The following is a 15536-nucleotide window of genomic DNA, read 5'->3' as shown; positions in this document are numbered from 1 at the left end:
GCTGCTGAGCCTGCGCGTCCAGAGCCTGTGCTCCGCAACGCGAGAGGCCACAACAGTGAGAGGCCTGCGTACTGCAAAAAAAAAGACGAAGACAAAACACCACACATACAACCCAGCAATCACACTTAGACATTAATCCCAGAAGTGGAAAGTTACATCCACCCAAAACCCCATACACAGCAGCTATATTTTTAACAGCCCAAATCTAGAATCAGCCCAGATGTACTTTGCCGGGTGAGGGTCAAACAGCTGGGCTGCGTCCGCACGTGGAACCAGCTTTAGCAACAGAAAAGACGGCGCTACTGACACCCGGCAACTTGGGTGAACTTCCAGGGAAAGATGCTGAGCGAAAACAGCCAATCTCAAAAGGTTACATACTTCCATTTATGTAACATTTGCGAAAAGACAATATTCTGGTACCAGAGAGCAGATCAGTGGCTGCCAGGGATTAGGGACAGTGGGGTGGCAGTGGGGGAGGGGAGGCAGGTGTGGGTACAAGGGCAACAGGAAGGACCCTGCGGTGTCAGACGGCCCAGTGTCTTCACTGTGGTGGACACAGGAAGCTAGATGGGTGTTTGGACTGTACAGAACTTCACACACACAGGCTGGACTATATCCATGTAGCCTTCCCGGCTGTGATACTGTACTGCACTTCTGCGAAACGTTACCACTGGGGGAAACTAGGAGAAGGGTACAGGGATCTGTACTGCTTCTTACAACTACAGCAATGAAAAAAAAAGATGTATGTGCAGAGAGTCAAAGCTTTCCATCCTATTCTCACTGGGGAGGGTCTGTACCTACTACTTACTATTTATTCAGCAAGTACTCTCTCTCTCTCTCTCTCTCTTTCACATACACACACACACACACACACACACACACACGAAAAACAAAGAAACTGAGGTCCATGAAGCGATCTATGTAAAGTCACACTAGGTGACTTAGCAAGGTATCGAAGCTCATGGCCCTCCTGCAACCCCACAGGTACCTGACACACAGCCACTCAAACACCATAAAATGCCAAATGGAGAAAATAAATCACTCCTAGGGGGATGTAAACTTTTCAAATTCTGGAAGCCCTCTATGACAGAAATCTAAGTGGTTTAAATGGCATTTAAAAAGGGGAGAAATTATAGAATAATGCATTTAGTATGGTATCACGTATTGGAAATGGCAACCCATAAAGTATTTCTACATGTACATTTATAAGTATGCAAATGCACAGAAAAAGGTCTGGGAGGACACATAATTGTTCAGTCATAGCCATCACCTCTCAGTAAGACTAAGGTGAAAGAAGATTATTGGTCAAGGCGTATTTGGATTTTAACCATAATGTGTGAATTTAAGAATGCAACCTAATTCAAGTATAACTTGTCTATTTTAAGAAGGGGGAAAAATAAAGCAAACACTTACTGCATTCATAGATCTGTTCCAGTTTATCCACAGAAGAAAGGGAGAAAAATTTATAACCGGATTTACTACCAACAGCTAGAGACCTGCAAAAAAGCCAAATTCAGAAATAAGAGCTGATACGTGTAGGCAGATAACGCACAAACTAGCTCCACGTTACCAAACAGTCACCAGCATCTACCCATAATCAGCACAAATAAGGTCTTGTAGTTTGTACCAGGCGAGTGGCGGCAGAGCAGAAAAGAGAGCGGCGCGGAAGACGCCACACCTCACAGCCAGGAAAAGGGGAATGTCAGTAAAATAAAGATAGACAACGTTCTTATTGAAAATCTATAAAACTTTAAAGATAAGTTTGACATACAAATAAAAGTAATCAGCCCTAAATTAATGATCCCCTCAAAACACAGTGCGGTTTCTCAGGTGATCTGATATACATGCCTGGTGTATGGGAGAGTCCAAGTTAGGATAACATTGTAAATATTAAACAAAGATATTTACAACTTTGGTGGATGATGGTGTCGTTCTGCACTGCAGTTAAGGCCATAACAAATGCAGCTCAGTCACTTACGTTAGGCTATGGCTCTGCAGTAGGATGGAAAGAGCTAACTCAGAGTCTGGAATGGCAAGACTACGTGACACAGTTGGCCTGTGTGTAAGATTCCATATTCATCACCCAACACTGCTGCTTTTGCTAAGAGGCTTGGAGGGAACCCTGAGCTCTCCAGATCCCTAGTGCAGGAGAGCTGTGCCGCTAAATGAAGTGTTTCCTCATAGAAGATTACCACTGTCCAGAACGTAACTGACCGAGAGGGGGAGTAAAAGGACAAGCACGGCTTTCAGAAACAGAGAGGATAGAGAATAAAGCAAGAAGTGGTGGGATGTGAAGAATCAGATCCTGGGATCATTCTGGTATTTAATGTCTGGGAGAACAAGTGGAAACAGAAGGTAAACCAGAAGCCTAGAAATAATGAAGACTGACATCTCATATGATGAGTATGTGTATGCCAAGATAAAAAATTAGGGCTATTTTAATGACCATTTCATCTATTAGAAACTTGAGCTTTCCAACCTCTTTCACACTTATGCAGAGGAAATACATTCCAAGAACAGAGCTGCTATAAGCACTACTAAACATTGAAATTGCAACTGGTTCATCCTGAAGTATAAACAGAAATGGAACTCCTACCAGTTTATATAATTTTTCTCTACAAAAATGCTTCACTGTATTGAATTAATCACATCAATGAGGTAATTAGGCATTGTTACCTGTACATTTTTTGAAAAGCAATAAGGGGCCAACAAAAACACAAGAATATCCAAGAAAGCTAAAAATAAAACAAAATCTCAATAATTCATAACTTCTGGAAAATTGATGTTCAGGAAAATGTTTTCCAGATAACTAAGGGCTGCTATTTTAAGCACCAAAACCTTATATCCCACCATTTCTGATTTAAATAAAAGTCGTCCTCATACAGTTTTCTGTATGGGACGGCAAGTCCTCACCATTTGACTGGACTCACATCATGAAACAACTTTACTATCATGACAAAGTGACCCTCTCAGACCCTAACAAGGAGTTGAGGGTCTTGTGTACCTACATCAAGCAGCAGTCTGTTGGGCTGGGTAATAAAATACCCTCTACCTTTTGTTTCACTGACAGTTGTCACTGCTCCCCAAGCATCCTACTAGCATTAACAGCCCCTCCCTCTTTCAAATTTGTTGACTTGGAAACCAAGTCACCAAGCTTATTAGTTTCATATATAAAATAAGCTTAGAGAGGGCTTTTTCTACAGGCAAAATTAATGAGCTTGAATTAATTAATGAGGACCTGGATTTTGATACACCCAGGATTTCGGCTGTGCTCCAAATGGGCAGAATTTGTTAAAACTGATCAAACATTAGCTCTCTGATGTTCTTCCAGATATTCAGAAACTGATTTTGGATATTAAATACCTTTGCTAGAGTTTTAATCGCATGGCTTCCTACTTGCACACCCCAATCAGTAGGAAATGTAAGCAAAAATACACCAAGTATTTTTGATATGTACATGTGGTATAGAGTGAGCATATACTTTATCAATAAAGGCAGACTTTTTTTTTTTTGCGGTACGCAGGCCTCTCACTGTTGTGGCCTCTCCCATCACGGAGCACAGGCTCCGGACGCGCAGGCTCAGCGGCCACGGCTCACGGGCCCAGCCGCTCCGCGGCACGTGGGATCTTCCCGGACCGGGGCACGAACCCGTGTCCGCTGCATCGGCAGGCGGACTCTCAACCACTGCGCCACCAGGGAAGCCAAGGCAGACATTTTTAAAGGATGATATGAAATACAAATAGGTTTGATATTTACATCTCGAATATCAATGGTCAGGTTCACACACCCCTCTTTGGAGATTCTGCTTTTAATAACATCTCATGATTTGCCTGACCATATGATATACTAATGGGAGAAGTACAGTAACATATACGCATGAGATTCACCTAATAAATAATCTCACTCCCCACTAAGTGTTTACATGGTAAGGTTTGTTTTTTTGTTTTTTAAGGTAAGAGATCTTTTATTGACAAAGGGAAAACCCAGCAATAACAGAAAAAAGCATATATTTACTTAATCCCTCACTTCACTACCATACCCCTGCCTTCAACTGTGCGTGGTGTCAAAACCCAGAGACCCTGCTGTACCCTCTGGAGACAAGGCCCAAGTCCTTCACCAGGCAGGAACAGTGACTGCTTCTGCAACACACTCTGGGCCAGCCTTCTCGATCTTCGCCACACGCGACTCCGCTCCACTGCAGAGCTCCTGAGACCGCCCATCCTGAGCCTTTGGGGGATTCCGTGGTTTCCAGTAGGTTGGTTCTCTGCTTTCCCCACTAGCAATGGAGGATCCACTTTCCTTTACCACTTGCTGGCTTCCAAAATTTTGTTGCTAGTGTCTCCTCGTTCTATGGGTTTAAGCTTTTTTAAGTACCTTTTTGATATTTCACTGACTGTGACATTTTATTAGGGTTCTGAGAGGGAGGGCCAAAATAAATGCTTGTGTTTAACCCACCATCTTTAACTGCAAGTCTCTGTCACTGAATTTAAAATTGACTGCTCAGTATTTAAAAGACAGTGATTTCCATTAAAAAACAAAAAAAATTTTTAAGAAAACATTTTATAAATGTTAAAAGCATTTTAAAAGAAAAAAAATCATTTTCTTAATTCCCTTTTTTTTGCCCACTTACGCATGATCAGCCCATTAATGTTTTCCCTTTTCATCATCTTCATCAGAGAGCCATACTCGAGGACAGGGTGAAGTGGAAACAGTGACGCCCATAAAAAGGAAGCCACCTGAACGGCTGCTGAGACCTGGCCGGCCCCGGGGCCCTACTCAGCAAGCTCGTGGCCATCCCAGACCTCCAGCTGGACATCCCTAAGGCCTTTCAAACTCAGTAATATCCAAAGCGGAGTTTATCTCTCTCCCTAAACTGAATCCCCCTCTGATCTTTCTCCCATAATGTGCTGTCACTGCTCGTCTAGAATCTAGGCTGGAGACTTGGGAGTCACCTTAACTTCTCCCTTAAGTGCAGCATGCACGTCCCATGGGTCACACCAAATCCTGATGGCTCACCAGTCTCCTCTCTACTGGCCACGGCCGCTGGACAATACCCTCCCCAGTGACTGCCCTGCTTCCTCAAAACACATCCTCCACACGGCAGGCAGAACCACCTAGAACTTTAAGGTGGAAGAATCCTTACTTCCAAGTCCCTTGATTTACTGATGAGGGAAAAGGAGAGAAGTGACTTTCCAGGACAGTTGCTGTAACCTTAGAAGAAACCTGGTTCAAGAAAGCAATCAATTCAGACCAATGCCTTATTACCTCTATGCCCATAACTTTTAGACACTAACAACATCAATGCTACAAACAGAAGACTTCGGAAGTCAAGTCCCTGTCCTTATTCTATTTCTTTTAGAAATGTAGTTTCTAAATGATGTAGACGTTGCCCAATCAATGACTTCCACAAGCTGCGTGGGGTCCCCTGCAAGTACTTAGCCCCTGATATTTCCGTTGAAGATCCAAGTGATACCCTGCACTTCTGTTAGTTTCTTAACTTCGATATCAAAGCACCAAAAATTCCTCAAGATAAGCCTTCCAAAGTGTTACTTTCAGAAACCAGGATTGGAACTAACCAGTCAAGAAGAAGAAGACGACGGGGACCAGCTTTTCTTGATGCCTTTTTCCCAATTCTAGTTAAACAAACAAAAACAAATGGTAAAAACAAAACAAAACAAAAAAACCCCAAATAAAACGTTCCCACTTTTAGAATAAGAATCACAGAAAAAAATATTACAGTATTTGAAACCATATTACCAGGAAAAACAGAAAGGACAGATATAGTTTGTTATGAAAGGAACACTGTTGTTCAAGCATTACTGTATAACGTAGAATACATATTCTATTAAGTGAAACGGTTTCCAGGTTTCCTCACTGAATACCGTGAATGTGAATCCAATATTCTTTGCTTTGTGAAAAACTGTGTTCCTCTATCAAAGTAAATGCTGGAGATGGGCAAGGGAGGGAAAGGAGTGAACTGTCAAGCCTCTCCCCAGAACTTCTGTATTTCTTTCAGGTATAGATTTAAAACAAATTAGTCACTTTCATCAATAAACTTTTAGTATAATCCTAACTTACTATTCCTTACAATTTATGCTCACACTGTATCAAGGTCTCTTTAGCAAATCAAAATTATGACACACAAATCTTGTCTTGAGGGGCTTCCCTGGTGGTGCAGTGGTTGAGAGTCCGCCTGCCGATGCAAGGGACACGGGTTCGTGCCCCGGTCTGGGAGGATCCCACATGCCGCGGAGCGGCTGGGCCCGTGAGCCATGGTCGCTGAGCCTGCGCGTCCGGAGCCTGTGCTCCGCAACGGGAGAGGCCACAACAGTGAGAGGCCCGCGTACCGCAAAAAAAAAAATCTTGTCTTAAACTAATAACTTCAGGACTCATGGAGGAGTGGGAAAGCATGATTTCCAAGTACAAAAAGACCTTATTTCAGGCCAGAGTGAAATTCTTCTCTTATATAGGGAAAGTGGTATTTGAATGCCATTTAAAATAAGAGCAAAAGAGAATGTTTTCTCATATTTGATTTCCTTTCAATATAAATGATGAGCAATGAAAAACTTAAAGAATGGTAGAAAATGTTTTGGAAATTCTCTAATTTATACAAGACATAAAAATCCATAAAGCTACCATTCTTCCTGGTCTCAAAATACTAAGGCCTTAAAAACGGAATCACAGTCGGTTTGAAATGTCCTCTTCCCCACTTGGATTGGTATAACATAGTCCATCTCAGTTACAACCTCCTGCAACAGGTGGTCCAAACTGTTTTTGTTGGATTGGCTTTTGGTCATACAGAACACTAGTGTTCGGTAGTTTTCACCTTTAAAGATTGCTATGGGCTGCTTTCTACATTCACTGTCCTCCAGATCCTACTCTGTAGGTAGAAACAACAGCGTGGTAGATTGGAGAGGACACTGGAAGACGATTCAGGAAAGCTGCCCCCACTCCACGGTCAAATGAGGGTAAGATCCAGGCTCTGCTCTGAACCCTCCTCAACTTCGGTTTCCTCTCCCTGTAGTTGGAGGAGGTGATCTGCTCCCTTCCAACTCCCAACAGAGGCCCACTGTGGGGCTGTCTGCGCTACTTCCCCAACTTTGGAAGGTGCTACCGAGCGCCCACTGCACGCCACTGACTTGGGGGCTTGCCGCTCTACAACTGATTTTTAGTTTTTTAAAAGATGTCACGTTCTACTTTGCTGATTCCATTCAGCCAGGAACAACTCAACCGACTACTTTGGTACGAAGCCAATGACCCACTCCTCCTCCCCTCTTACATCACTTCCTCTTACTCATTTCCCAAGATGGCTTTCCTCCCTTCCAGTCCCACAACTTATCCTTCCTTCTCCAGAAACTTCATCTAGTAACTATCCTCACACGTCACTGGAGACAGCCTCCGAAGAATCGGCTTCAAACCCATATGGGCTGGGACAAACAAGGGCTGGCATCACGGGCCTCGCTTCCCCTGTAAGGATGGCCCATGCCCCGAAGCACCAAGACCTCTGGGGGGGGGGGGAGGGGTTCTCTGTCACATCCCCCTTGGCTCAGTTTCTCCCCAGGTCAGAGACCACGTTTACTGCTAAGTTTGTTTCTTGCTCGAGGAGGACATCAAAGTTACCTGTCAAAAAGAACAGCGAGACGGGAAGAAAAGGAAATCAAAGGGACCCTAAGATGATGAAGAGATGAGGAGAAGGGGCTGAAGAGGGGAAAAACTGGAGCAAGAGAGCTGAGGTACAAGAGGGAGGCGGGTTATAAGGGAGAAACCCACCCCCACCGCTCCAGAGGCGGCCGAGACAAGTCAGGCCACAAAGTTCTGCCCCGACTTTGTGAGAAGTGAGGTCCGAAAAGACAAAGCCTTCCCGTGCTGGGTAAAATACGTCCCCTACCTCCATCGCTTTCCCGGCTCAGAGATCGCAGCTCCAGGGCAGAGCCTGGAGGGTCCCCAGAGAGGGCGCCCCTCCCTCCCAGCACGCGCCGGGCCCGCCCCGAGGATGCCTCTGCCCTCCCCGGCCCCAGGCCCCCAGGCTCCGGCCCCCGCCCCGCGGCCCCCGGCTCCGACCCCGGCCCACGCCCGTCCTTACGTGACGTCTTGGTTGAAGTTGGCGAAGAGTAGCTGGCTGGCGCCAGCCTCGCCACTCTGACTCGCCAGGTTCATGGTGGGCGCGCGGCGGGTGGGCCCGGCCCGGAGCTCGCGCGCGGGAGGGCAGGTCGGGGTGAGCTCAGGGTCGGCGCCGAGCCCCGCTCGCCGCCACTCGCCGCGCGGACATCAACAGCCGCCTCATCCCGACCCCGCTCTTGTTTATGCTCCAGAGCCGGGCCGCCAGGCGCGCCTGCGTGGCCCCGCCTCCTCGGCGCACGGCCTCCCACGGCGCAGGCGTACTGCAGAGGTCCGCCCCTTCACCTCCGGCCTGGCCCCAGGTTCCGGTCGAACACGCGCGCGCGTGGGGACGCGCGGGGGCGCGATGGGCTGGCCTTGCGGGCGGGTCACGGGCCGCGCATGCGCGTTGTAAAGAGTAGGCGTTCCGTGTCCCCCGCCCCCATCTTTTTATTAATATTAAAAGGGCCTGCCGCGTGCTAGTCATTGTGCCAGATACGTGCGTTCTTATTTGGTGCTTATAGCAATGCTTTGTAGGGAATGTTGCATTCCCATTTTATGAATTTGAGAACTGAGGCTCAGAAATATTAACTTATTTGCTAAGTGTTAGATCTGAGAATGGAACCCCCGTTGTTTCTCCAAGGCCCACGCGTTTTGGGTCTCTGGGGAGGATTCTGTTTTACACGTATTCATTCATTCAGTAATATTTAGAGAGTGCCTTCCATGTGAGCTAAACAGGCCTCCTCCTTTTCTTCAGCGAAGTTACAGTGGGAGAGGTAAACACAATTACAAAGCCGGGGTGCAATGAAAGCACGTAATGAGGTCGCTTAACCTAGACTTAAGGGACAGGGACTGTGCAGCCGGGAAGGCTTCCTGGAGGAGATGAGGCCTGACGTTTGAGTAGCAGGTAACCGACCTCAGGAATGGAAGCGTTCTGTATGGCAAAGGTCCACGGATGACAGTGTGACCTGGACAAAGAACTCTATGGTGTGTGTCTGAGCTTGGAGTGGGATGGTACACATGACACAAGATTTGGCTTGAGAAACAGGAGGTGTCCGGATTAGGCTGGGTGTTAAGGTAAGGGACTTCCCTGGTGGTCCAATGACTAAGGCTTCACCTTCCAGTGCAGGGGGTGCTGGTTCCATCCCTGGCGGGGGAGCTAAGATCCCACGTGCCTCCTGACCAAAAAACCAAAAAAAAAAAAAAAAAAAACCAAGAGAAGCAGTATTGTAACAAATTCAATAAAGACTTTAAAAATGGTCAACCCTCCCCCCAAAAAAAATCTTAAAAAAAAAAGGTACGTTAGGGAAGAGACTGGTCTTTGTACCAAGAGCAATATGCCACCATTGAAAATACAGAATGGTGTGATCAAGTTTGTTAATTCTAGCCATGGAGTCAAGAATGCATTGAAAATCACTGAGGAAAGTAGATCAACTATACTTCAATTTAAAACAAAAAACAAAACAACAAAAAAACCTTGGACTGAAAAAAAATTTTTTTAATCCAAAAAAAAGAAAAAAAAAAGAAAAGAAAATCATTGAGGAAAGAATGGTCTTTTCCATAAAATATGCAGACCCTCCTACCACATACGGTACTCAAGCATTCATTTGAGATGGATTGTAGACCTAAATGTTGAAAGGTAAAACAATAAATCTGCTAGAAGAAAGCACAGGAGAATGCCTTAATGTCTCTGGTGTAAACAAAGTCATCTAAACAGGTACTTTAAAAGTACTAATCACAGGGCTTCCCTGGTGGCACAGTGGTTAAGAATCTGCCTGCCAACGCAGGGGACACAGGTTCGAGCCCTGGTGCGGGAAGATACCACGTGCCCCGGAGCAACTACACGTGTTCACCACAACAACTGATCCTGCGTTCGAGAGCCCGCAAGCCACAATTACTGAACCCACATGCCACAACTACTGAAGCCCACATACCTAGAGTCCATGCTCCACAACAAGAGAAGCCACCGCAATGAGAAGTCCTTGCACCTCAACGAAGAGGAGCCCCCACTCACCTCAACTAGAGAAAGCCTGCACACAGCAATGAAGACCCAATGCAGCCAAAAATAAATAAAATTAAAAAAAAATTTTTAAGTACTAACCACAAAATAAAAGATTGGTCTTCATCAAAATTAAGAACATCTGCCCATCAAAAGAGACCATTAAGAGAGGTTGGAATGGGATACATATATTTGCAATACATATTTTTTGACAAAGGACTTATTTCCAGAATATTTGAAGAACTTGTACAAATCAATGAGGAAAATACTGACAACTCATTTTTTTAGTGGATAAAATACTTGAGCACAGACACTTCACAGAAGAGGATATCAAAATGGTGAATGAGCACAGGCAAAAGTGGCCATCATCAATACTCATCAAGGAAATGCAAATTAAGAGCAAACAAGATACTACCAAGCATCTGCTAAGTTGGATAAAATTAAAACGACTGACAGTACCAAGTGCAGACAACAACGTGGAGCAACTGGAACTCTGATACACTGTGAGTAGAAGTCTAAATTGTTAAAACCACTTTGGCAAAGTGTTTGACGGTATCTACTAGTGTTAAACTAGCATATTCCCTATGACTCAGCCATTTCACTTCTACGTATATACTCAAAGAAATGAGTGCATATTACCCCCAAAAGACAGGTGTAAAAATATTCATAGCTGCTTTATTCATAACCCCAAACTGGAAATAACCCAAACATTCATCTACAACAGAATGAATAAGTAAATTGTGGTACATTCATATAAAAGAATACTATGCAGCAATGAAAAAGACATACACCCGTGGATAATCTCACAGATGTAATATTGAGTGAAAAAAGGTAGGCACAAAAGAATATAGACCCTATGAGTCCGTTTATATGAAGTCAAAACAGGCAGCATAGTGATTACTCCTGGTGGGGAATTGTTTGCGAGGGGACATGAGGGGGCTGGAGCTATTTTAGGGGTTGGCTGTATGGGCATATACGTATGTAAATGTATAAATATATGTATATGTGAATACCTCTCAAGATATAGGCCAGGAGCAATGTCTTTAAGTGGTTCTGTATTAGTTGGCACAGTTTCCTTTGGGCCATTATTATTGAACAAAGGCACATAAAGGGGTCCCCAAGTGAATCCCCTGGGCTCTGGACACAGTCCTTGACTTCATTTTGAAATGCCACCCAGTTTCCCCTTCAGTCTGTCAGAATCTATCTGTCCATTCAGGATAGTATCTCCTTCTCTCTCTACTGGTTCAGCAAGTGAAGATCCCTGAATGGCCAGGGATTTGACTGTTTCCAATTTACCAGAACCATGACTCTATTCCCTGGAGTAATAGGTGACTGGATCTCAAAATCTAGTGAACATAGGGTTGTGTGGATGGAAACAAAAATTTCTTAAGTGAATAATTAGATGTAATACGCAAGAAAACACTACCCCTTCCACTCCTGGTTTGCAGCCATGTACTGCGTATTGTAGAATGACACCCTGACCTCACAGGGTGTGGTCTCTTAGCTGGTACCACAACTGAACATTCAGTAAGCCATTCCATCTTCTACTGAGTAATAGGGCTCGTGATAAGGGTGATGAATTCCAAGGGCAAGAGCTCATTGTCAAGCTTCCTTCACCTGTATGTAAATGACTTGGTCAGAAGACATGTGGTATGGACACCTGAATATCCTTGAAAACACTAACCTCCGCCCTTCTACACATTCCTCATCTCTTTCCTTGCGTTATATTTCTGTATAGCACGTATCACATCCAATGTGTCATATAATGCCCCCTCCCAATTAAAACCTAAGCTCCATGAAGGCAGAATTTTTGTCAGTGTTGTTCACTCTGTGTTCCCAGAGAACTAAATTCTAGGCCCCCATTCCTTTTATAAAAAAATTTTTATTGGAGTGTAGTTGATTTACAATGTTGTGTTAGTTTCTGCTGTGCAGCAAAGTGAATCAGTTATACATATACTTTTTTTTTTAACAATTAGGTGTTAGATTTTATTTTATTTATTTACTTTGGCTGCGCTGCACGGCATGCGGGATCTTAGTTCCCCGACCAGGGATTGAACCTGTGCTCCCTGCAGTGAAAGCTCAGAGTCTTAACCACCAGACCACCAGGGAACTCCCCTATCCACTCTTTTTTGGATTCTTTTCGCATATACGTCATTACAGAGTATTGAGTAGGGTTCCCTGTGCTCTACAGTAGGTCCTTATCAGTTATCTATTTTATATATAGTAGAGGGTATACGTCAATCGCGTCTCCCAATTTATTGCTCCCCTCCCCCCACCCCAGGCCTCCATTCCTGATGACTGGGATGGGCTGGAGCTGAGGGCTGCTGCCCACTCACTCAGTTTTTGTTTCACTGCTTTATTATCTGCTTGGTATTGGGAAACACTGACAAATGTTGTTGGAGAGCAGGCTGGATTTGTGCCAGAGAGCTTGACCTGTGTGTGACTCAGTCATACACCCTCGTGTTCCAGCTCATCTTGAGACAGTATGGGCTGACACTCCTGATGGCATGTAGGGAGGAAGGATGCTAAGGAGTTTCTATCATCACTTCAACATTCCTCTAGGTGACTGGCCTGATGCCAATCTCAGGGAGAGGAGCTTCCCTTCCTCTTATCAACCATAGAACAGAACGGTCATCTGCAAGTGCTTAGAACATTCCTCAAGTATTCTTCTTATGTGCAACATTGAGAGATCAGCAGTCCTCCCACAAGCAAGTTCCTAAACAAACTTGTAGGATAAACACCTGGCATGGAGGAGGGAACAAAGGGCTGGAGTGCAAGGATGGTGGAGCGCACGTTGCATGAGGTGAGGCAATGGGGGAGAGGTCAGGATGTACGGAACACTGAAATCAGGCAATGGCTCAGATTCTTACCAGGTATATGTCCTTAGGTAAGTCACCTAACCTCTCTGAGCATCAGTTTCCTCCATAATCACAAGGGCTAAAATAACTCACCTCCTGAGAATGCTATGAAGAAGGATTGAATGGATGGGAGAAGCACTTCCAGAAGAGTGGAGCGAGAATCTCTGAAAACCATTCCTCCATAAAAGCAAAGAGAACACTGACAAAAATTGTCAAAAATCAACTTTTTCAGAACTCTGGATATTAACTTAAGGCTTGAAACAAGCTAAGAAGCATTGATTCAAGTAACACAACTGAATGTCAGTAAAAAAGAGTAAGCTGGGACTTCCCTGGTGGCGCAGTGGTTAAGAATCCGCCTGCCAATGCAGGGGACACAGGTTCGAGCCCTTGTCCGGGAAGATCCCACGTGCTGCGGAGCAACTAAGCCCGTGTGCCAAAATTACCAGAGCCTGCGCTCTAGGGTTCACATGCCACAACTACTGAGCCCGTGAGCCACAACTCCTGAAGCCCACACACCCAGAGCCCATGCTCTGCAACAAGAGAAGTTACCACATTGAGAAGCCCGCGCACCACAACGAGGAGTAGCCCCCATTCTCCACAACTAGAGAAAGCCCGTGTGCAGCAACAAAGACCCAACACAGCCAAAAACAAACAAACAAACAAAAACACCAGTAAACTTTGTGGCATTGTGATTTGCCCTAACCTCCTCTGTCTTTCCTGGATCCACAGTAGCCTTGAAAACCATCAGCCATGCAACTATGATAGATGTGAAAACAAACATCTGCCGCTGGAGGGGGCAGGATGGGCTTGGGGCTCCCCCACATCCCCATCCCCAGAGAATGGTCACTATCTAACCTGTCTGGCAGTTTGGAAAAACTCAATTCTCAAAGCTTGTGTTTATTTCATTTGAGTAAGAGTTTACCAGTACCTGTGTGGATAGCTTGATCTGCAAGATATTTGTCTAAAACCATCAGTGGGGATTGTTTAATAATTACAACTGCCTGAGGTGGTGTTACAAACTGGGGCTAAAAAGAGACACCCCCCCCAAAAAAAGAACAACAACAACAACAATTTAAAGGAATAACTGGGAAATGAGATATGCGTAGGAGACTTTGAAAGGCTCCTGGAATATTCCTGAGAATCTAGAGGGTTATGTGTATGTGCAGGACTGTGCACATGCCCAAGAAAGACCTGAGAAGGTCCTAGAATCTCACCTATGGCTGGTCTTGAGACCCTGCACAAGTAGGAAGTGAAGGCTAAGGCCGAATTGTAAAATGCCTGCAGGAGTGTTGAAGGCGTACCCCAACATGCACACAGAGCCCCTTGGCAAAGGCTGGGAGACATATTGATTCAAGGCACTTAAAGAAATCTCCATTCAATTGTTATCTGACCACTAAGAGAAACGAGCAGAGACTTCACGGGTTGCACACAACAAAGAACACAGACTTTACCGAATTAGTACAGAAAAGTCACTCAACAAACAAACAAAAGCAAGAACCTGAAACCTTAGGTTGGGAAGGGGCATCTGATTTCCAGAGTTGCTGTATTATTTTAAATGTCTAATTTTCAACAAAAAAAACTATGACACACAAATAAACAGGAAAATATGGCCCCCAAACAGGGAAAAGCAATTGCCTATGAAGGGGCCCACATGGTGTGTTTAGTGGACAAGGACTTAAAAGCATTTATTACAGATACATTCAAAGAACTAAAGGAGACCATACCTACAGAATTAAAGGAAGGGTATGATGACGATGCCTCACCAAAGAGAGAACCTCATTAAAGAGGTAGGAATCAAGAAAAGAACCTAACAGAAAGCTGGAGTTGAAAATTACAAAAACCAAAAGGAAAAATTCACTAGAGGGGCTCAACAGCAGATTTGAGCTAGTAGAAGAAAGAATCAGCAAACTTAATGATGATTCAACTGAGAAAAATCTAGTTTGAGGAACAGAAAGAAAAAAGATGGAAGAAAAATGAACAGATCCTCAGAGAACTGTGGGACGCCATAAAAAATACAAACTTAGGGACTCCTCTGGTAGCACAGTGGTTGGAATCCACCTGCCAATGCAGGGGACATGGGTTCAAGCCCTGGTCTGGGAAGATCCCACATGCTGCAGAGCAACTAAGCCTGTCTGCCACAACTACTGAGCCTGCGCTCTAGAGCCCGCGAACCACAACTACTGAGCCTGTGTGCTGCAACTACTGAAGCCCATGCACCTAGAGCCCGTGCTCCACAACGAGAGAGGCCACCGCAGTGAGAAGCTCATGCGCCACAATGAGGAGTGACCCCTGCTTGCTGCAACTAGAGAAAGCCCATGAGCAGCAATGAGGGCCTAACACAGCCAGATAAATAAATAAATAAATATATTAAAAAGAAAAAAAACGAACTTAGAGGACTTCCCTGGTGGTCCAGTGGCTAAGGCTCTGCGCTCCCAATGCAGGGGTCTGGGTTCTATCCCTGGTTAGGGAACTAGACCCCACATGTCTCAACTAAAGATCCTGCATGCTGCAACAAAGATCCCATACATGGCAACTGAGACCCAGCACAGCCAAATAAATAAATTAATTAATTAATAATAATT

At 44.8% G+C, this 15536-nt stretch overlaps 1 protein-coding gene across 3 annotated transcripts in view; it reads right to left on the bottom strand.

Annotated features, from left to right (window-relative positions):
- The window catches only part of WIPI2 (WD repeat domain, phosphoinositide interacting 2), a 31326-nt gene extending 22988 nt beyond the window's left edge, over window positions 1-8338 (bottom strand). Inside the window, exons 1-3 of one of the 3 annotated variants that reach the window (XM_004328121.4) lie at window positions 8084-8338; window positions 5577-5633; window positions 1414-1496 (exon numbers count right to left, since the gene is read on the bottom strand). In XM_004328121.4, coding sequence (XP_004328169.3) covers window positions 1414-1496; window positions 5577-5633; window positions 8084-8157 — 214 coding nt within the window. In that variant the 5' untranslated portion in view covers window positions 8158-8338. Of the gene's footprint in view, window positions 1-1413; window positions 1497-5576; window positions 5634-8083 lie in introns of those variants that run through there. The other 2 variants (XM_004328124.4, XM_073791849.1) reach the window with 2 other exon arrangements.
- Window positions 8339-15536: the final 7198 nt, after the last annotated feature.

This window comes from Tursiops truncatus, chromosome 15 (genome assembly GCF_011762595.2).
Source record: "Tursiops truncatus isolate mTurTru1 chromosome 15, mTurTru1.mat.Y, whole genome shotgun sequence".
In the NCBI taxonomy this organism is placed as follows: domain Eukaryota; kingdom Metazoa; phylum Chordata; class Mammalia; order Artiodactyla; family Delphinidae; genus Tursiops; species Tursiops truncatus.
This window is presented reverse-complemented; position numbering and strand designations above follow the sequence as displayed.